Source organism: Salarias fasciatus, chromosome 23, assembly GCF_902148845.1.
Source record: "Salarias fasciatus chromosome 23, fSalaFa1.1, whole genome shotgun sequence".
Taxonomy (NCBI): Eukaryota; Metazoa; Chordata; class Actinopteri; order Blenniiformes; family Blenniidae; genus Salarias; species Salarias fasciatus.
Genome location: NC_043766.1, coordinates 4,741,016 through 4,763,296, shown reverse-complemented (window position 1 = coordinate 4,763,296; position 22,281 = coordinate 4,741,016). Strand labels below are relative to the sequence as shown.

Sequence of the window (22,281 nt, the reverse complement as noted above, 5' to 3'; positions counted from 1 at the left end):
CGGCGTCAATGGTAGAACTGTGCAACAGCGCTTCCAGGTTTAATGATAGAATTGCGCAACAACGCCACTACTGTAAATGCGTCCCGGCTTCAATGGGTTAAAAAGGAAATTAAAGAAAAAATAAACATATGTATCCAACCGAGTCCAAATCGGGAGGACACTTCCGATCCCGATCGAGTCCGTAATCACGTGATCGGGGCCGATTTCCGATCACGTGATCGGATCGGGACATCCCTGCTTTCATTTCTCCTAACTTGTTAGATAGTTTCCCTGTGCGGCATGAAGGTTTGAACATGGTTACAATTATAACTGCATGGCTTTGCGGAAGATACGTTGGAGTCCGTATCTTTTCTACTGCTCATCAAAATTTGTTGCATGTCCTCTTTTGCGCGTGTGTGTGTGTGTGTGTGTGTGTGTGTGTGTGTGTGTGTGTGTGTTTGTGCGTGCACTTGAGCAGCAGTCGTACCGCTCCTCTTTGGCCGAGCAGCCGACCCGCACCTCCCTGGACCTGGAGCTGGACCTCCAGGCCTGCCGGACCCGTCAGAGGCAGCTGATGGAGGAGCTGAGCGCCCTGAGGGAGCTGAAGCTGCGGCTGGAGGAGCCGCAGAGCCGGGAGGCCGCCGAGCTGCCGCACTGGGCCCTGCGGGACGAGCGCTTCCGCTGCCTGCTCCGAGAGGCCCAGAGACAGGTGAGCCCCGACGCGGCGCCGCGGCGCCCCGCGCCGGCACGGCCGCCGCTGACCGCCCCCGTTCCCGCCGTTCCTCCGCAGGCCGGCCAAAGTCAGCAGGAGCAGCGCCAGGAGGAGGCGGCGGAGCGGCGGCTGAGGAAAGCCTCCAAAGAGGTTCTGCAGATGAGAGGCCAGAGCCAGAAGGAGCCGCTGCCGGTGCAGACGTTCAGGTATGACGCACCACGCCCACCGGAGACACACTGACGCAGTGGAGGAGTGCGAGTGAGGCGATACGGCGACATATCCTGGAGGGGAATCATCAGGGAACCTTTGAAACACACACACACACACGAGTCTCACCGGCTTTCTTTAATCAAGCGTTGGAGTAAATAATGAATGACGTCTGACACACACCCATCAGCCCCTCCTCTCTGGATCGCCCTTTCATTTTTGAGCAGCTTCTCAGCCTCGGTGGCAGCGCAACAAACCCGATGAACTCCCGCAGGCTCATCTGGGGCAAACACACTCAGAGCAACGCCACGACACGTGCTGTTACTACACAGCAGGTCACGTGTCGCGTCGGGTCGACGCCTTTCATCTACAGAGTTTCTCTGTTTTAAGTTCCGGTGCATTTTATGGGTGTTTTTTGCTCGCGGGCTGCTCTCGCACCCCTGGCTGAGGTTTTTCTCCAACCTGAACTGAAATAAAGAGCGGCCGTCAAAGCTTTGCTCGTACTCTATTGAACAAATATCAAGGCAGTGATTGTGTTTCAAGGTTTGCTCATAAAAAGGTGTAAAGTTACTTTCAAAGTGTCAAAATTGCAAACTTGTTGTCAGCATCTATGTAGATTTCAGTCACAGACTCGTATCTGTATTGTTAAAGTTTCGACTAAATTAAATACAAATCTATTTATGACTTAAAATATTGATTTCTGAGAGTCTTTGTTTAAAAAATCTCAGCATTTTGATGTGACTCTAATACTTTGCAGTATTTGAAGCAGATTTTAGGAGGATCTGGATTTACTCTGTGTATGTTGAGCAGATGAAACCGACTCCTACCACCGTAGAAACGACAGAGAAGCTTTCATTTATCATTACCTAAAACAAATCAAGTGAAAGCTGGTTTCTTTGCTTGCAGAGAGAAGATGGCGTTTTTCACAAGACCAAGGTTCAACATACCTCCTCTGCCGGCTGACGATGTATGAGGACTTGCCTCGGTAATCTGTGACTAAACATGAAGTATTTTTGTAGAATTTTCTGAGCTCATGAAGTACAAAGTTGTTTCTAAGCAGGACGCAGGAAAGGCCACACACAGACAACGTCGGAGCTTCACCTTTTGTTGTTGTTTTTTTTTTTTTCTCCTTGTGCGGCTTTCATGAACACACACTCGATGTCAGCGACAGCTCGGCTGTTTGTTTCCTTTTCAGGGGGTCTGACAGTGACTTTGACATTAAACCTCTTCACCCCCCCCCATATGAGTTGCTTCTATTTGTGCTTCCAAAACGCTGGAGGACGGAAACAAAAGTCGACAAATTCACTGTACTGTAACTTATTTTATAGTACTTTTCCTTGAAGGAAATTTAAAAAAAAAAAAGAGAGAGAGACGCTTCCTGCTCTTAAAGTGTATTTTGTAGCTTTGAACAAATAGCACTTCAGTGTTTTTTCATTCAGTAAAATGGAACTTTTGTCTGATTTTTTTGTCTCTGTTACCTAAGATTTATTTACATAAAATGTCACTTTGTAATCCACTTTTATTACAGATTCTGTTTCCTCTTTTGTTATGTTATTAAAATTAATATTATTTCATGTACTTTTCAATATATGGATGAATATATGAAACACTGTACTCAGATTGTGCTTTTTTCCCGGAGGGCTCTGCAGTCTGTAGCTCTTCAGTCTCACTGTTGTTTGTCCTTCAAGCTTTCAGAAATCTACAGATTCCCCCAAATCCCCGGGGAGGTTAAATAAGAACTAGGACGTGTTAATTTGACTGGATGATTTTCCTCGAAAGCATTAATAAAGTAATATAATTTAAATCTCTGGGAATTGCATAGAAAACAAGCATCTCATCCTACGGTGTCGCCTTCAGGATGACTTTCGCTGCAAATGAGTAAAAATTCCAACAGTGATGCTCAGGAGGTTTCTTCTTCTCCTTTTTCTGACTCTTTCAATTCCTACACCACCCACATCCGTGACTCTTCACCGAGGTCTTCCTCACCTCGTCCTGCCTGGCAGCGCCACCATCCTGTTTCCCGAATTCCAAAGATTGAAAAGCCTGCGAGGAAATCCCCGTTTCAATATAATCTGGACTGACACGTTTGTTCTGTCTTTGAAATATGCAAGGAGTAGAAAAAACACTGAGTCCTAATTCTTTATTTTCGTTCATTTTAGTAAATATGGGAAAGCTCCGCTGGCGAGTTTAAAAGCTGCGTTGAAATGTCTGTTGTGGTCTCCAAGGCTGCAGACCTCTGGTCTACAAACACGCTGCGGGTTCAAACGCAGGTGAGAGGCCTAAAGGAGAGTTTCACCTGTTAAAGGGATGGAGCCGCATCTATTCCGCACACGCAAACACTTTCTTCAAGTGTGTCACGATGCTCCGAGTGATTTCTCTCTCACCGCAGAGCGGGTGGCGATGACCTATTTTGGTATCAGTTTGCTGATTCTGGAGAAGTCGTACCACACAGCGAACAGGCGGCTGTGTCAGCTCATTATCTCCGCGCAACATCCTGTCGAGGCTTCTCTTCTTCTGCTGTCGGCCCAGTGGCACGGGGAGCAACAGCTGCCGAGCGTGGCCGTGTAGCGGCCGTCGCTCGCTCTCACGCAACAGAAAAATGCGGCTGGCTGTTTCAGAAAAATGCCCACAAACCCCTGCGGGCAGAGTCCAGGTCTCTGCTTGTCTGTCATTAAGAGAGCGGCTTCAAAACACTCCTTCCCACACAGCTTAGGGCCAAGTGTGTGACATTGTGTAGTAATAGTTTTAATTAGTAACAAACTGGCATGGGAGATCCAGCGAGGAATTCCAACGTGAGGGAAATTAAATGGAAAATGTTTCTTAGCTCTATTGAGAATCAAATTATGCTTTTGTTTTGTTTTGTTTTTTTCAATTAATCTGGAAACATGCAGTGTGTAATTCACATTCAGAGAAATCATACTGAAAGTAGGACAAGGCGCATCGTCACATGCTCGTAATTTGACATCAGCATCATCATTTTACTTCCGGTCGTTTCACAGCAGATGACCATACAAGCAATACGAGGAAACGACTGTTGACAGCATTACTGAAGGAGTCACTCCACCATACAGTTGACCTGCTTCTTTTTAACACCTCACCCACTTTCACTATGAACAGCTACATTGATAAAGCCACGAACTGCAGAAAAATTCACAACAGGTTCCCCTGAATTATGAGCTCAGTTTTCTCTTTGGTGCTCAAAACTACAAACAGTCTTTATTAAATGAGTTAAAATAAACATGCAGACAAGTCATTAAGTGGGTTATTGCTGGGAGAATCACACAGTGTGTCTTCACATAAGAGGGGCAAAAAGTGAAAGATAATATTTAATTTGTATATAATTTATTACCAGAAAAAAAAAATATCCCAAATATGAAACAATCTTGACTGTCCAGCCTCGGCTATAATTCTTTATTTCTTTAAAGAAATTGCACCAGAAAACAAAGGCCACAGAAAACATCACATTAAATCGGTGCGTTTGTTAACCGTCAAGTTTGCACCTGAGATGAGACTCAGTCAGGCTGAGCCGAAGCTCATCTGCCGGTCAATGTTTGCATTTCATAAACGGGAGCGGCAAAATACAGCCGTTCACACCGTGTCCGCTCTGCGACTGACGGGCACACGAGCTGCAGGGAAACAGGGTCACTCTGCTTCACGAGGATGAGTTCAATTTGGTTCAAGAGGAATCTTCAGGTTGTTCAGTGGCCATAAACTCTTAAGACCCTCTGTCATTTAACTTGTCTGTATGTAAATTCAATGGGTGGAACTTAACTCCTGGCTGCTTCCAGTTCACAAAATCACTGAGCGCACGTCGGTTTGTCCTGGCGTCGGCCTGCGGCAGCTCCGCAGACCGCCGGCCTTGGATTACAGTCCAGTCTGTGCGCTGCGGGCGGGCTTCCCTCTAGATGGGGATGGAGACGATGGTGGGCAGTTCTCCCACGGGAGGCGGGTTGTACTTCTCCACCCTCATCAGGCGCCGCAGGATGTCGTCCCGATCCCGCGGCCATCCGTAAACGTGTGTGTTCTGGAGCCAGTTGGGAACGTGACACTGGGGAGAAATGGAAAGAAACAAGAGCGCTGAGGTTTGGATATGAAGGAGTGAAGTAATTCAAAACAAGAGGCGGCAGCTTCAAAGTGCTTTCTCTCTCTCTCTCTCTCGCTCTCTCTCTCTCGCTCTCTCTACCTGTCAGAGGATAGAAACGTACCTTTCTCGCCCCGGGGAACAGAATCGGAATGAACCTGAAATTCTTGCTTCCATTCTGGATGAATTCGTTCTGCAGCTGAGTGACACACCGGAGGAAAACACACGCATACTTCATGAGACTCGACAGCATTTCAGGAGCTGACGTTTCTCAGAAGGAGTGGCGCCGAGGGCTCTCACCTGCTTGTGGATGTAAACAGTGTTGAAGGTCCGCTCGTCGTTCTCCAGGCTGACGGGGGACGCCGTCACCGTCTCGTAGTACTTTGGACTGATGATGATGATGATCAGATACTCTTTCTGGATCACACAAACACACACATACACAAAAATAAGGCGTCAACCCCAGTCAGTGTGATTCCTCTGATGGATAAATTGTTTTGTGTGAGACATTTGGAGCCCATGCACGTGACAAAAGCAGTAGATGTGGCGTCGACGTGTCTTCAGTTCAGACACGCAGGTTTCTGTAACCACACAGGCCGCCTCAGTGATAACCTGAGAATACTCTCGAAGCTTCGCCTCGCTGTTTACGAAAGTGGAACTTTCCTTCCCGGTAAGTTCCTCCCTGAACTTCAACGGAATACTTTCACACAAACAATCACGCCTGGCGAGCTCGTCGAGCGCCGCTCTGCCGCGCCGTGGTCTCATCGGGCAGCCCGTCCCATTGTGTAACCTGACACATGACAAGACACCGCCGTTGCTCGGCAACACATACAACAATCAGGGCAACGCCCGTGTGCTCCGAGCTACAGCAAAGAAGAGGGAGCCCCGATATCTGTCAGGAAAAGGTCACCCATCCACGGACACTGACTTTTCTCCTTGAGGCTGAAGAATGTCTTGTGTCTGACCCCGGTAGGTGCCACGTTGTTTTTTTTTTCACACAACCCCGCAAACAAAGAAAACAGGTCTGATGAAGTGTGGGCAGCGCTCACCTCACTCAGGTACCGCTCCATGAAGTCGATCGTGCTTATACTTCTGAACTGCTGCTCAAAAAGATCAATCTGCAACACACAAAGGAAACCCGGTTTCAGAACGACTCGGACGGGTTCGCGGGAGAAGATCTGCACTTTCAGAGGTGAAAGCAGAGCCTAAGCCTGGCTCAGGTCAAAGTCTGCACGTTGAAAGAAATGGGAGCCATTAAGCCGATTTCTACGACAGAGAGCTGTTTACGCTCTTCAAACACTACGCAAGTTATTCTGATGCTTTGTAGCCAAGTGAAACTGAATTATCTGTAGCAGCATTGATTCACTTCACCTGAACGAAAGTGTGTCTTTACAGCATATTTCCATGAACTAATAGAAAGCAAATGTATGTAAGAAGCCTCAAAACATGTCACATCATTTCTGTAATTCACACACGGTGACAGCTGCCTCGAAAAGTGCTCAATCCCTTTTGCCTGGCTCAAGGACACTTCGGGTTATGGACTGGGATTAGTGCACTACAGCCAGTAATTACACTGTGGTAAACAAAAGCAAAGTCGTCCTTTTATCAGTTCTAATAATCGATTATACGGCAACATTCAAACGGCCGGTTTTGTGACTTAACATTTCAAAAGCTGAATAGTTTACATGATTTAAATTCTACTCAAACAGGAGTAAAAATATAGATTACCAACGAGTTAATAGTAATGTGGTCACTACACAAAACAGTTATTTTAAGTAATAGTGCTTTATGTTCTCTAACTCATTCTAAAATAACATCGCCAGAGTTGATGTGACCCTTTCCAGTGTCTTTGCTCCCTGCCGGCTCAAACACACACACACACACACACACACACACACACACACACACACGTGTGTTGGGTTTCCCACTCTTTTGGGGACATTCCATTGACTCCCATTCATTTGTAGCCCCTAACCCTGACCCTTACCCTAACCCTAACCCACAACAAAACAAAGCGTAGCCCCAAAGAAATGTTTTTGCACTCTTACTTTTTTCAGTAACAACAACATGGTCAAGAAAACACTGTTTCCCTTCATGGGGACCCAAAAAAATGTCCCCACAAATGACATTGTGCCTGGTTTTCCTATGTTGTGGGGACATTTTGTTCCCACGACCATATGAAAACCCACACACACACACACACACACACACACACACACAAAACAAACCCGTGGTCATACATGTGTGTCGAAGCCGTTGTGTCGGAGCAGCGCCACGAAGTTGATGATCTCGTTGATGTGTTTGTCGTTATCGGCCTCATACGTGACGAAGACTTTCCCTGCGGTGGAGGACGACAAATAAGAGCATGAGGTGATGTGGCAGTGTCCTGGAGACGTGAGGGCGTGAGGACGAGCGGCCCTGCAGCCAGACACTCACTCTGCTCCAGAGACAGCGACATGCTGTAGGCCGGCTGCTTCTCTTTGGCCGGCACGCTGTGGCCTCTGCAGGAGGTCACCAACACCGTTAGTCACATTCATGAGCTGCGAACGACTCTGGAACGAGGCTGGGTTTTGGTTTAAACACTCACATCTGGGTGAATCCGCCCCGGAGAGGTCTGCAGTCGCCCGGATCTGAAAAACCGTTCATGGATTCATGTTATGGCCGACCTGGAGGATGAGGACGGACGCGGCGAACCGGTAGCAGACTTACAGTAGGGGCTGTGGGCCGGGCGGCGCTGAGGCCAGGGCAGCTCGTCGGCCGCCGGCACCCGGGGGAAGGCATCCGGGGGGCACTGAGCGCAGCAGACGGCCCCCTGGGGGGAGCACGCGTACGGGGACAGCGTGTGGTGGCGCGGCTCGGCCGAGGGCGGGTTGGAGCGCAGGGACAGCGGCTGCTCCAGGCTGCTGGTCCAGGCGCTGTGGCCGCCGTCCAGGGACAGGAACTTGTTCCGGGACGGGCAGCTCTCCCAGCGGCAGCTGTCGTCGTCCTCCTGGCTCAGGCGGGACGGCAGGCTGTTGGGGTAGCCCGAGCCGCTGCTGGCGATGCTCGGGGGGAACCAGCCGCGGCTGCCGTTGGCCTGGCTGGGGAACGGGGTGGGCTGGCCGTACCCGGCCGGCAGGCTCTGGGGGGCGTGCGACGAGTAGAAGCTGGAGCTGGTCTGGGGCGCCAGGTGGACGTGTTTGGGTTCCGGCCCTCGGTCCAGCCTCTGCCTGCCGAACAGGGAGAAATCGGATGGCGTGGCGTCGTCCCGGAGGCGGAGGCGGCCGTCGAAGGCCTCTGGAGTGGGGTCCAGCTTGTGCTTGGTGCCGGCGTCTTGCTGCACCGCGCTCATGGTCTCATCGTCCTCCTCGGGGGTGTTGGGGTGGCGGCTCTGCTGGCTGAGGGGAACCAGAGCGCCAGCAACACGGATGATTACAACCACAGACCGAAGGCCGGCTGCCGTGATTACACATGCCGTATTTCCTCGGGTTTCACATCCTCTCCCTTCTTCTAATCGCAGTGAGAAATCTATGCCTCTGCTCTGAACACCCACTGAAAAACTTCTGTTCAGACACCGACCAGAAAGGTCGCCAGCGATTCTGTAACAAAGAGTCGTCGCCTTTCTCACCTACTTAGTGCTGAGAAGGCTGAGGTGGGCAGCATCACTGGGCCTCCTGCTCTTGACATCCATGTGTGTCGGGTTTGAAGCTGCACCTGGAAAAGCAGAGGATGAGGGGGATCACCTAAAGAACAACCAGCCGAATATCTGACGCAGCTGTCAGTCAGTCAGTCAGTGCAGCCGCCGATGCTACAGCTTTGAACAGTGAGCGTCGGCCCACGCTTCCTCTGCTGCTTCTGTTTGGCATGTGGGTGTGAATGTGTGTGATGACATGTCTCCCACACAGGGGACTTTTCTCCAGGTGGCTAAAAGTCAAGAACACACCGACAAGGACACGCTGCTTCTCACTCAGAAAAATAACAGTCCGAATCGTTTGAGGTGACAAAAAAACACACAAAAAAACTAAAGTTTGGATGAAGACTTAAGCTTTGGAAAATTCATTCAACAAAACAATTAACACCTTCAAGTAAACTTGACACACCTACCTAAAGCCTTCAAACAAACTTTTTGTCGAGTAGAGTCCAATCATTTACAAGAGACATTCATGAGTTACTCCAGAGAAACATGAGGGGCCTTTTGAACTCATGTTTCTTTACTTCAGGGGATTTTACTGTCTCTGTTCCTGTAAATGGAGGGCATGTATACCGTGCTTCTTCTAAATTACATAATGAACAAACAGAGGATGATGAGGAGGAAGTATAGGGCTGGAGAGCAGTTCTGAATATATAACTACGTGATTATATTACAATAAACATGACAAATTTAAAACACCCAAAAAAGAAATTCCACCTAAAAATCAATGAAAATATAAACACAAGAAGTTACATTGACTAGTAAATGTACTTCACTTTAGTAAACAACAGTGTCCGGACTTTAATGAGCGGAAACTGGTACTGACTTACACTAATAACAATAATAAGTATTATAAGAGTGGCAATAATAGTTTTAACAGCAGTTTTTTTTTTTTGTTTTTTTTTTTTTAATTCTTGTTTATCATGCGAAGCTGTGTGGTGCTGGTTTCTACGACAGGTAGCTTGTTGTGTAAGAACTCACCGTCGGGACTCAGTTCTTCCAGCCTCCTTCAGGTAAACTCAGCCGGATCCGCGTCTCTGCGCAAACTAACGACCAGAGAGCGCAAAGAGCGCACGAAGCGCACGAAGCGCCGCCGGAGCCTCCGAGACAGACGCAGACGGGACGGACCCTCGCTTTCAGTCGGGAAACGAGCAGGTGAAAACACACACACTGAAGCACCAGCGGCCGCCAGTTGTGTCTTAAAGCGCAGCCGAGGCGCGCGGCGCGCCGCCCCCCGGAGAAACCCCACCTTCAGCGCGGCGCGGTGCGCAAAACACCCCGAGGCGGCAGCTCCGCACCTCCTCCTCCTCCTGCAACCTCTCACCCACAATTTCACTCTGTAATTCACAAAATTCAACACAAATCAAACAACTTATAAACTTAATTCGCACAAAGTTTTCCATGTTTACCTAAAGTTCCTGCTGTGCTCTTGTCATTTGAAACATTCAGTCGTTTCTTTGCACTTTAAGTCTTTAGAGAATTTCAGCCTTGAGTCTCATTTTAGGCAAGGAAAGTTTATTTATTTTGCACCATTCATACACAAAGCAATTCAGAATGCTTCACAAAGAGAAAGAAATTCAGAAATTATATTAAAAAACAAGAAAACAAAAAAAGCAACCAACAAACAAAAGGTAATTCAAACAGAAGAATATTGGTATTTCTTGTCATTTCAGCTGTTTAAACGAAAGAGCTTTCTGCTGTTTTTAGAGTCATCTTTCTTTGTAGTTTTTACAGTTGTAGCTGCTCATTTTATTGTTTCTCATTTGGAAAAGACTTTTATGGACATTGAAATAGACACCTCAACTGTTTTAGCACTTTAAACCATGAAAGATGATTTATTAAGTTTTATTTAAGCTACTTTGGGCTTCTTAAGATGTTTTATCTCTTCTTATGTTTATCAGTGTTTGACATTTTAGCTGGCTCGGCTGTTTAATTTGTTTCATCTGTCATATTTCAGATGTAGTCACTTCAGCTCTTTGTGAGCTGTATGTAACTCCACATTAGTTATGGGAGCTTGCCAATATTTATCAGTCTGTGATCATTTCAGAAAGCAAATGACTGAGACACTGAGTTACTAAGTTAATCCATATTAGCAATTACAGCAGGTAATTCAAGACAAATCATGAAGTCAGGGATGATAGCACTGTAACAGCCACTATGGTATCAGTACTTTTTGTTTTTGCTCTGGATTTAGGTCTTCAAAACATAAATCACACAGACAGACACTACATTTATATGACCAATTTATTAGTCAAACCAAGGTTGATTAGTGTTACAAACAGCAAACTGCAAACCAAGACAAGTGTCAACTTTACACTCCAACAGAGATAAAAGGCTGCTTTGTTCAATAAGCTCATTATGTCATATAGGTGCATCGGCTTTTTTTGATATGATTTGTTGCATAGCATTTGTGGAAGCAGCAGTCCGACTGGCTCACGAAGAAGCGCCATCAAGAAACGGCATTAAAAAGCAGGTTCATGTCATAAAAAGCAGGTTCGTCTCATAAAGAGCAGGTTCATCTCAGCTCGTGCAGGAACTGCGCAGTGTTGACTTTCTGCTGTTTGGAGAAGCACGCTTCCAGCCAGGCCTTCTGCACAGCGACAGCCTGGGGGTACTTAGAAACCAGATCCTGGAGCTCCTGGTTCACAGAAATCACACAAAAATAATAGTTTATGGCAGATAACGCAGCGTGAGATCTCCAGTAAATCTAAATAATCACAAATAGCTTTACCAAACTAATCGTATTTTATCATTGCCCTTGAGGAAATGTGTTCAAATGTGGGGAAAACTGCAGTATTTCAATAAATGTACCATTCTTAGTGTAAAAGACAACAGAAAAGGTGCATGAGCGACTAAACCTGACACCTCGCCCGTCAAAGGTTAATGTAAGGAAACATTTCAGAGTTCGGTTTTCCACTCTCACCTCAGAAAACAGTGACGTGTGTGAAACGTCAGATCACCATCAGTGATGCTCTCCGTCACACTAACCTGCGAGTGGATGCTGCTCTCCACCTCTGCGACTATGTGGGTGACCTCCGGACTCATGATCTCCTCCTCATCGCCGTCATAAGTGTGCCTCTGTTAAGGAGCGGTGGCTTCATCCTTCATCAGTAACTGTAAAAAAAAACATCTGTTTGTTTAACACGAAGCTCCTGAGGCCGAAGCACACCGGTCACTGCTGGGTGGGTTCGGCCGGCACTCTGCCGTCTCAAAGGATATGTGATGAGGTAGCGGGCCAGCGTCTTCCTCTCCGACGCAGGGAGGTTGTAGAAGAACACACGCACGCCCTTCATGAAGCTGGGGAGTTCTGCCGAGCTGCGGCTCTGAGTCTGAGCCACAGAAGGACCCGGGGCTTCCGCCTCCGCCCGGCCGCTCTGCCCGGACGAGGGTTTCATCCGAGGGTCAGCGGAGGAGGAGGAGGAGGAGGAGGAAGACGCTGAAGTTGAGGCAGCAGATGTGGACGCCTGAGGTGCGGCTGTTTTCTTGCCCGCTCTGCTGTGGTAGTATCTGTCCGTGAGGCAAAAGAAGAGGATTGAAGGAGACTCCTCTTCCAGCCGCTGCTGATCGTCAAAGTTCGGACGTTGAAAAGAGTGAAAGTCACATGAATGTGGGGACGCCCCGGGACGCCAGGTGCTTCCTGATGAGCCTCTCTGTGCCGTACCAGTTGAAGCCTTTGGTGGAGTGACCGATACGGGGGAGGTGAACGCTTGCTTTGAGGACAAAGACAAAGAAATAACAGACGAGCGTCAACCTGACCGTGAGCGGCGACCTTCAGCACATCCTGCAGGGCTGATCACAACGAACAGGAACCGCATTTCAAGGCAAATTCTGGGATTCAGAGCAAATACTACACTAAATAATGTCCAAAGTCAATTAAAAAAGGCAAACTTTCGCTCTTCAGGAAAGAGAAAATATATAATAAATGCTTAATTCATCTAGTTTATCTCCTGCTGCTGTTTCCAACATTCAAACACGTCTGCCATTGGGTTTTTCTTTAGCTTTCTCTCCAAAAAGCTTGTGTTACAGTTTCCAGTTTGAAAAATACTACAAGCAGCTGAAAGGGAAGAGCTCGGACTCTCTGGATCAGTTCATCCTCTCCAGTGTGAAAATAAACTGCAGACAACAGAACACTTTTAAGTCTCCTTTTATCCATGTATCTTCTTGTTTGACTGCGGACATGTTGGCAGATATTCTCATGACTTAAGATTCTTTTCTCCTCATCTATGTGAATAATCTGCGTTTACTATGTATACAATATAAACTGCAGCAATTTCACTTGCAAGCCTCGAATTTCAGTCACGAAATGTAGGCGCAAACCAAAACACCAACGGTGCTCTACGTGCTGTGCGTTATCTCCTCCATCAACTTTCACGACCGTCCACCTTCCCCCTAATATCCCTCTGCACATCCTTCACAATCAGGATGTGGTATTTTCAACAGAGCTTCACTTAAAAAAAAAGAAAATGAAGTATTTGTATTTTACAAATCCACTCTCAACATGTTCTGGTCATACTCTGGAAGATTATGGCTTAATTATAGTTTTTTGGTCATACAGTGGTAACTTTTTCAAGTAAAGAGTTAGTTACTTTATAAACTGTGACTTTAAGTAACCGGTAACTTGTTAGCTGAGCTGTCAGCACTGTGGAGGGAAAAGGCTGCGGCTGTTTGCACAAACAACAGAGGTAATGAGTAACAGCCGCACAGGGCGCACAGTCTTATTAATGGTGTCATAAAGTGTGTTTTAATAATAAGTAAGGAGTGTGTGACCGCCGGGTACCGGTAATGGTCTGTGCCGAGCCGTACCGTTCTTTCTCTTGGCTGCAGCGTAAATCTTCTTCAGGCCGTCGTCCAGGGCCGTTAGAAAGATCCCCGACAGGTTGTTGGCTTTGTCCCGCTCCTGCGCCACAATGAGGGCCAACTGAGGCGACAGTGAGGTTATCAAAGGAGAGCTCTCTCATCGTTTCAACACAGACATGTTGAAGAGGTTAACTGTATTGAATCCAGAGAGAAGGTCCAAGCAGGAGCAGTTGTTTGCTTGTTTGTTTTGACACCTACATTGTCTTGGCCATTCAACCTGGACTGCTTGTCATCGATGGGGAAAAGCAGCACGTTTCCCAGACCTAAATCTGGAGTAAAGTGCATGTTAAACTTTGCCGTTTTATTTTAACCGAGACACCCGTCGGTTCTCTTGTAGATCATTTGCTAATGCTACCTTTCATCTTGCCAGCCAACTCGTACTGCTTTCGTGGCTCGTCGGATCTCACCTCCAGCGCCGTGAACAGGCCGCCGCTGCCCCAACGGCCCGAGTCATCTACACGAAGAAAGGATAAAAACACACTGTAAATGCATCTGTGTGTCAATCCGCCAAGCAAAGAGGTCCTGTGATACAAGCAGAGTGACAGGACGGCTCACCGACACAGTGGACGATGATGGCGTCTCCCTGAGCGGTGTGAGGGTGAGTGACATCCCCCAACACGTACTGGATATCCGTCCTGTCGGAGTCTGAGAAGCACGTGCTGCTGTTGTCCTCCTCCTCCTCCTCTTCTTCCTCGCTGTCCACAGGCTGCAGACACAGCGACCTGTAGCCGCAGGACTCCCACCACGCCATTCTGCAACATAAACATCGATAAACAGACCTGCGGCAAAGGTGTGGCGCTCCAGCGTGAGTGCTTTTGCTCCTCTTGAATATAAACATCAATAAAAATACGAAACAAAGGAAATTGCTTCCGAACTTTTTCTTATATTTCTGCTCTTGCTTCTTCTTCTCCAGGTCCTCCTGGAGTTTGGCTCTCTTGGCTGCAGCCTCTGCTCTCTTCTGCCGCCTCAGCTCCAGCTCCGCCTCAGTGAGAGGTTTCCTCTTCCTGGACGGAACGCCAAGGGTGACGGATAGGGAAACCTGGAAACACGGACAAGAACAACAACAACAACTGTATTAAGGATGGTGTTATGTGCACTCATCTGAGAAGATTGCAATGGACTGTTGGCACAGATGGACAGGGCACAGACTGGTGTAAGGTTGATGTTTCAGTGGCAGTTTTTCAGAGCATTTTCATTTTCAAGCTGACATTAAGTGTTTCTTTAACTCAGCCAATTCACACAAACCTCAAGTTCCACACTGCTGCTAGAACAGAGCAAGGAAGCATGGGAAATACACCTGGTTGGGACTGAATCAATGGTTAGTGTGACACTGTGGGAGTGTATTTCAGGTGGAAAACATCCGTTTCCGCTGTGAGGGAATAGATGAGTCTTACTCCAGCCTTGTGCCGCAGAGCTCGTCCCTCTCCCGCGGCCTTCTGGAACTCGGCCAGCTGCTCCTCCAACAGTTGCTCAAAGCTCTTCTGGTCGTCGGAGCTGGGGTTTTTACTGTAGTCTTTCCCTTCAAAGTAGTACATGTGGTCTGAAAGGACGGGACAGCACGATCAGTCAATCTGATTATGGCCTCAAAATTCACATAACAGCTAAGAAAGAGAGCACGGGATCAAAAACAGCACTTCAACTGTGACATCTTCACAGTGTTATAAAACATCAAATGCACCTGTTTTTTAAGATCATGAAGCATCTGATTTTCCAGGCCAACTCACTGCTGTGAGCATGAGTCACTGCGGCACTTTGACCTTTTCGCTTTTCTCCACCCTACCAGGTTTCTGTTGGCACAAATAGTAACAGCTCAAACTGTGGTCCCTGCTGATGTGGCGTATCGTTATGGTGGAGTCTATAACTGGAAGTAAAGCAGCCTGAAGCCTGAGACATCAAATTCAGAGCTGGAAGATGCTCCAGCTGATGAACCTGTCCACGAAATAACCAACACTTTTTGTTTGAAAGTATATATTTTAATTCCAAAATGAGGTTGGGAGGTTTCGAGATTCAGCAGGCGGTCGATATATAACTTTGCTCACTGATCCATTTGCAATCACGACTCCTTGCTCAAGCATTAGCCGCTGGTTTCGTTTTTGTTCAGTTTATTTCAGTGCAAGTTCTTTAAAGTATTTCCTCTCCCTCTCTCGTGATGCGTATGCTAAAACCAGGTGACGACGCGCACCGTGACGCACACCCTATTAATAATATCTATGATACATTTCCACCTTTCACTGTGCGCCTTCTCCTCACACTAACTGAAGCAAACAGAAGCCCACCGTGTGAAATCTGTGGTGTTGTTTTTACTTGTGGTTAAGTCCGCGGAGTGAGAACCAAAAGCAGAAGCGAGAGCTTTCCAGTAACAAGCTTCACTAGATCTCACTCCAGCTGCACACACACCGAGCTCACATGTTGCTCTGGAACCACATCATACACCAAATGCCTCACTGTGATTACCGGGTCAAAGAGGACCCTGCGAGAAGGCATACCCTGTCCCTCCACTTCAGCGTCCTCCTCCTCGTCCTCTTCCTCCTCTCTGAGCGGACTCTGCTCTTCATCCTCCACCCACTGGCCGTCACGCGACGAGCCCACGATCTTCTCCAGCTTGATTTCCTGTATGGAGCTCTCGTCCGATGACAGAAGCTTGTCGATACCGAACTTCAGGATCTCGCTCAGCTGTGTGAGACAGAAGATGTGAGAGGGGAGCAGGGACCGGCCGAGGGACCGGCTAGAGGCTCACAGACCTGCAGGCCTGCGGCGGCCGACTGAGCCTGGTCCAGTAAGGAGAAGCGTCCCTCCTCGATCACGGTGTTGGTGAGCTGCAGCTTGGAGACCGCTCTGGAATACATGATCTCCTCCACGGTGTCTCTCGCCAGGAGGCGGATCACTTTCACAGGCCTGGAGTAAAAAGCACAGTTAAATCACATTGAAGTGGACCTAAAGACAGAAATACAAAAAAAAAAAAGAAATTTTAAATAAAGCTGCTTTCTAGTCCTTCTATCAAACTACTTTTTTCTCCTGAATGTTTAATTTCTTGCAGTTTATATTCCCAGCCTATGGACTGCACTGCAGGGTGCCATACGACTATAAAAGCTAAAAAAGGTCAGAGTGCAGTGAGCTTGACAGTCACCAACAGCCTGGTTTGTACCTCGAGTTCAGTTTTCCATACGGACTAAACTGACCAACCTGTGGAGCAAAGAGTAACGCGGTGCAACGCGGCATCGCAGTGTCACCTGGTCTGGCCAATGCGATGGCAGCGCGCTGCAGCTTGAAGGTCGTTTTGAGGGTTGAAATCACTGTCCACGAATATGACGGTGTCGGCAGCAGTCAGGTTCAAACCCACTCCACCTGCAAACACAGGCCCGTTAGAATTAACTCCATTTCCCACCCAAAAAGGAGTTATGAAAATGGCTAAAATGTGGTAAAATACCACAAGTGAATGGGGAAAAAATGTCTAAAACAGCATTAAAAAAGTAAAATGACAAGGATATAAAAAGAACCATAATGTTTAAAAGAACTAAAAAGTGAAAATTGTCTAAAAAAAAATGCTGAAAGAGAAGGTTGAAACCTCTAAAATCAGTAACAAAAACAGGTGAAAATGTTTACCAGCCTAAAATGTAACTGAAATGTCATAAATGCAAAATAAGATTTTCATAAATCAAAACTATATTTGAAAATTTAAGAGCTCTATTATTCTCATTTTAAAAGTTAAATGTGTTTTGCGTCCCCAGTTACATTTAATTCAGTGCAAAGTGATTAAAACGGCTCTTTTGGTCATAAAGATTACGGACCCCGGTGCAAGACACACAGGGGAATTAGTGCATTTATGTATGTTACCGAAGCAGATGACTGTGGCAGGAAATGAGACTTCCTTCTCCCTATCTTTACACAGAGCACGAGAAACAGTGCAGCTGCTTCCATTTACTCAGGGTTTCACTCTGCAGCATCTCTTATCTCTGCGGGATCACTCCCCTTTCCTCTCTCAGGTACTTTCATCAACACTGCTGCTGCTGCTTCACTTATGCAGAGCTTTGCAAAGTGCAACCTGAGCTACAAGTCTGTGTTTGCCCATCAGTAGCTGGGATTGGCTCCAGCTCAGAAAATGAATGAATGAATGAATGAATGAATGAATGAATGAGTTAGCTAAAGGTAAACATGTATTTTTAATGTCCTGCACTGCTCGGAGCACGTAAAGCTCGATTTGGCCTCATATTTTGTTCCTTCCTGCTCACACTCGAGGGTTTCAGTCACCTGCTTTCGTGCTGAGAAGAAAAACGAAGATATCTTTGCTGCCGAAATTCTTCACCGCAAGATTTCGCTCCTCCCCACGGACGGACCCATCCAGACGTTCGTAGCTGTAACCTGAAGAGAAAAGATTGAAATCAGTGCAAGCGTCCCATCACACAGAAGAAAGACGAGTGTGTCCACTGAACATTAGAAGTGTGTATAAAATGTGTTCACTTGCTATTTTGCTTTCAAACATGAAAACACACATATGAGTAGCTGTTCATACGATATAGTAAATGAAATATCAGATTAAAATTTACTTTTACTTTGGTTGTATAACTCTAACTGTCTCAGAGAACCAGTGATGGCTGCAAAAAACAGCCTAATAAGTTTGGTTTGAAGGCTTTTGAACTGCATCATAAACACTGAACTCCTCCCGGAGGACCTGCTGCGAGAGTACACCATGTTTATGTACATCAGTTTTGTTTAAACACTAACTTCAACACGACCCTTTTATTTTTTTCCTCCTCATTTCTTCCTGGATCATGAACTTCTTTCCTCCAGTCTGACACACGAGGCCACGGCGTTCAGCATATGTACACATTCATGCTATCCCAGTGGACGTTATTCACCTCGGTACTCCATGTAGTCCTGAAGAATATCCAGCATCCTCGTCATCTGAGAGAACAGCAGAACCCGGTGGGCTCTTCAACCACACAAAAAACAAAAACAGGATCAATTTGATAGTGACAACACAGAGATAACATGACTTTAAAGATCAGATTTTCAATGAGGTGGTGAATCACTGCAGTGTCCGGTTTGAACATCTGCAGCTCACTGTCCTGCAGCCCGTCTGCAGCAGCTCTTTTTTAATTGATTCACACACCACACTCATTTTCAAAAGAAATATTACATTCTGGATAAATATCACTTTTAGACCTGAAAGACTTAAATGGCTTAAATGTGAAAACAACTAAAATGGCAAAAAGTTTTACAGCTCAAATGACTAAAACAGCTTAAACCACGAAAAAAAAAAAAAAAAAAATCAGAAAAGATCAAAGATGAAACAGCTATGGCTACAAAAAAACAGTGTAGTGGAGATTTGCCCACCACCAGATGGAAGCAGACAACAAGTAAAAGCATGCACCCTTTGTGCAGGAAGGTCAGCAGGCTGTCCAGAAGACACAGTTTTCCACTTGCTTCAACCAGATGCTCGCCAATCTGAAAAGGCTCCGGTTCCACTCCTGGGAAACAAACAGGGATCAAAACATTAAAAAAGAGACCGTATCTAACCACTACAGGCCAGGCTTCCAACAGTCGTCGTTAATCACACTGTGAGCATGTCTCACCGTCGAAGAGGTATGGATGGTCAACACACTTTCTTAGATTCATCAAGATGTTCAGCAGCCGGTTCTTGTTGCCCTGATCATTTCCAAAAGCCTCTGAAGGCAGAGTTTAATAAACACGACGTGACGAACAGCTGCCACGAAGGAGCATTATGGTAAAGGTACACGCCAGAGTGTTCAAGTCTCACCCAGATCCTTCATCAGAACAGCTTTGTAATATTTCTTCTGCAGCACTGACATGCCGTGATACACCACCAGCTCTGTCTTCTTGGGCAGATCAACAGCCACCTCTGACTTGATCCGACGAAGAAGGAAAGGCTCCAAGATGCTCTGGAGCTCAGCAGCTACAAACATAAACAAGGAAATCAAATTTACTTCATTCGAGATGCTTTGGAATGTTCTCCTTTTTTGCTACAAAGGCTTTTCAAACATCCTCTACCTCATTTCTTTATGTAAACAGTAGGTTTTACCTACAGTTCATGTTTTTTTTATCTGAATCCATGTATATGCAAAGATTTAAAAACAGCACTTCGTTCTATAATAGTGGTGCATCATACCCAGAGAAGGCTGACTTTGTACTTGTGAGTAAACCTTGACGAAGCGGTCCGATTCATCTGCTGTGAAGATGTTCGGCTGAATGAAGGTCAGCAGCGAGTACAGCTCCTGTATGTTGTTCTGAATGGGAGTCCCGGTCAGCAGGACTCGGAAACCAACCGAGAACTAAACACACAAATAAAATAGGTCAGAATGACAGCAAAGAAGCGATGTAACAGCTGAAGAAACGAAGGAGCAGAGAATAAAGCAGTTTAGTACCTGAGTCAACGTTACATGCAAGAGGGAGTTTTGATTTTTCAGCCTGTGAGCTTCGTCCACCACAAGCACCTTCCACTTCCACCTGAGGACCAGAACCAGTGAGTGCTGATCGAACATGGAGGGAGAAACTAAGAAAAAATTTTTTTAAAATTTTAACAGGGAACAACATATTAAACAACAGAAAATTATGAGCACAAACTTTTAGGATAACAAATGGATTAAAGTTACCTTTAATTACAGACGTAGGTCTGTTTTTTGTACATGACTTGATACTGTTTTCAGAACCTAAATCCTTTGGTGAGTTAAAATTTAAGTCCAAATATAGTGAATCATTTTATTTCTTTCTTTATGACATGTTTTGAGGTTAAACTGAAGATTAGGATTACATTAAGGTGAGGACTAGTATTTACAGATTGAGAGTTCAGAATAACTCTACAGTTAACGAAAGAAGTCTCTGGAATAAACCAAATGAATGTGCAAAGAACTAAGGTTTTTACTCACTGTTTTAAGAACGAAGCATCTTTGAGACACATCTAGAACCATAACAAAACAAAACAAAAAATAAAAACATGTCACTTAGAGAACGTACGATCGCTGCGGTGAATATATAATCACGGAGGAGCGACAGACCTCGTATGTAGTGAGCAGAACCTGGAAGTCCTGTGTCTTGGTTTCCCTTTGAAGCTCAGCCCGTCTCTCTTTGTCTCCTTTGTAACACAGGACGTTCAGAGAGGGGGCGAAGCTGCAGACACAGAGGTGAGTTTCCAGTGAACTGTTGATCAAATGTTAAGAGATGCAACACCAGCCACAGTGCTCACGTGTCTGTACCATTCCAGCTCATTCCTCCAGTTCTCCAGGACAGACAGCGGGCTCAGCACCAGAAACGGACCCTTCTTTCCAAGAGCACCAGAAATGTACACCAGCAGAGAGATCGTCTGAGGGGAGCAATCATTTGATCATTTCTCAAAGTACTTTATGAATACAAATGAACGTTAGAGGTTTTAAAACTATCATGTATGTACTGTATATAAAACGTTTAATTCATGCAATAATAAGGGGGAAGAAGCTGATCCTTCTTGCTCATATCATTAAGACAAGCAGTACCATTAAAAATAATGTGTAGAGAGTAATAATGAGTTCTACAAGACACACAATATGAAATATCTATCAGAAAGTGTGCGTGAGTAGGCCAAAAATGAACTGCTCATATCTAACCGTTTGATTAAATGTTGATGCTTTTAAAACAAACTGACTTTGCATTGTCTTCTCTGCTAAAATAAAACCATCAACACTTTGTTACTGCACTCTGCTGTGCACCAGCTTTCTGCACAGTGCTGAAGACAAGCATCTAGTAATAGAAACATATCAGTAGCTCTGTGAAGGGAAAACGTTACATAATAAAACTCATTTCACAATCAAAGTGATATCAACATGTCCTTGGTAAATCATTTGAAGAGGAATTCTCTTTTATTCAAAGGTGAAGCAGAGAAAGTGAAGCGCAGGTCCTCTAAACTGACTAAACCTGGGCAGAGTTTCTTTAAAAGACAAGAAAAATGCAACTACTTGTTTCAGAATGAGAAATAAAGTCACTCGCTACTCTGATGAATCAAACAGTTATAAATTCTGATACTTCATAATGGTATTTCCCAGTCCTGACTCAACCAAACAGACAATTCTGAATACTCCAACCATGGATGAGTCACAGCATCAGATAACAATGATTCAGATATCATCAGGCCTTTGTTTGGTTTAATGTCAACTCATGATTTGAGCCAGGAGAGTCAGAATCACATCTGCCCGGAGCAGGACTGGTGAAGAAAAAAGTGAGACCTGGCAGGTTTTTCCCAGACCCATCTCATCTCCCAGGATGGACCCCTGCTGGTTGCTGAGGCACTGGGTTAACCACTGGACTCCATCCAGCTGGTATGCTCTCAGCTGGATCCCTGCGAGCACAGCAACACTCGAGTCAGCGGCGTGGTTATCAGTTTAGTTCACGGCTGCAGGAAGACATGAAACATTCTTCACACTTTCAAAAGAATGTAGAAGTGTAACAGCTCTGACTGAGAACACGAGGGACACTTGTCTCAGTACAAATCAATGAATGAAGAAGTTTGGTAACTTTTGAGAGGACCGGGGAGACTTCGTACCTCTTAAACCCCACTTCTGCAGATCGCTCTGGGCAACAGGCGTCTTCTTCTTATCCGCGACACTCTTTTTAATCCGGGCCAGAATGTCTGTCATGTTTCCACAAAACAAGAGCGGGACTGTCAGAAAGCGTGTTTTCTCCGGAGCCTCCTCAGGAGCAGAAAGCCTTCACACCGACACTTCCGGGTGCGGTGGTCACGTGACACACGCAAAGGGCGCGTGCGTCATAAAATGCAGTCAAAGTAGT

The 22,281-nt window shown here is 46.1% G+C and overlaps 3 protein-coding genes across 7 annotated transcripts in view; 1 reads left to right on the top strand and 2 right to left on the bottom strand.

Annotated features, from left to right (window-relative positions):
- The window catches only part of wwc3 (WWC family member 3), a 39,555-nt gene extending 37,043 nt beyond the window's left edge, over positions 1-2,512 (top strand). For both annotated transcript variants that reach the window (XM_030083526.1, XM_030083527.1), the window contains 3 exons: positions 458-688; positions 770-897; positions 1,805-2,512. In XM_030083526.1, coding sequence (XP_029939386.1) covers positions 458-688; positions 770-897; positions 1,805-1,871 — 426 coding nt within the window. In that variant the 3' untranslated portion in view covers positions 1,872-2,512. The remainder of the gene's footprint in view (positions 1-457; positions 689-769; positions 898-1,804) is intronic.
- A 1,376-nt stretch (positions 2,513-3,888) lies between these two features.
- On the bottom strand, positions 3,889-9,857 carry traf3ip2l (TRAF3 interacting protein 2-like). Of its 2 annotated transcripts, none has more exons than XM_030083258.1 (10): positions 9,631-9,857; positions 8,591-8,672; positions 7,689-8,356; positions 7,567-7,609; positions 7,416-7,480; positions 7,220-7,317; positions 6,029-6,097; positions 5,280-5,396; positions 5,104-5,178; positions 3,889-4,946 (listed from the first exon to the last, which is right to left on the bottom strand). In XM_030083258.1, exons 2-10 carry the CDS (start codon positions 8,647-8,649, stop codon positions 4,800-4,802), a joined length of 1,341 nt encoding a protein of 446 aa, XP_029939118.1. In that variant the 5' UTR covers positions 8,650-8,672; positions 9,631-9,857; the 3' UTR covers positions 3,889-4,799. The 2 variants fall into 2 exon arrangements, with proteins under 2 accessions (XP_029939118.1, XP_029939117.1); XM_030083257.1 differs by having other exon boundaries at positions 8,587-8,672; positions 9,631-9,856.
- A 341-nt stretch (positions 9,858-10,198) lies between these two features.
- Positions 10,199-22,201, bottom strand: chd1l (chromodomain helicase DNA binding protein 1-like). Of its 3 annotated transcripts, none has more exons than XM_030083816.1 (25): positions 22,037-22,201; positions 21,720-21,832; positions 20,718-20,824; positions 20,520-20,631; positions 20,391-20,422; positions 19,890-19,971; positions 19,634-19,796; positions 19,265-19,420; positions 19,080-19,172; positions 18,878-18,974; positions 18,363-18,436; positions 17,755-17,865; positions 16,737-16,851; positions 16,248-16,401; positions 15,993-16,179; positions 14,901-15,046; positions 14,382-14,545; positions 14,062-14,258; positions 13,862-13,960; positions 13,705-13,775; positions 13,453-13,567; positions 12,251-12,359; positions 11,869-12,156; positions 11,638-11,719; positions 10,199-11,287 (listed from the first exon to the last, which is right to left on the bottom strand). In XM_030083816.1, the coding sequence occupies exons 1-25, from the start codon at positions 22,128-22,130 to the stop codon at positions 11,165-11,167; spliced, it is 3,084 nt and encodes a 1,027-aa protein (XP_029939676.1). In that variant the 5' UTR covers positions 22,131-22,201; the 3' UTR covers positions 10,199-11,164. The 3 variants fall into 3 exon arrangements, with proteins under 3 accessions (XP_029939676.1, XP_029939677.1, XP_029939678.1); XM_030083817.1 differs by having other exon boundaries at positions 21,720-21,886; positions 22,037-22,124; XM_030083818.1 differs by lacking the exons at positions 10,199-11,287; positions 11,638-11,719 and having other exon boundaries at positions 12,017-12,156; positions 12,311-12,359.
- Between the last annotated feature and the right edge of the window lie 80 nt (positions 22,202-22,281).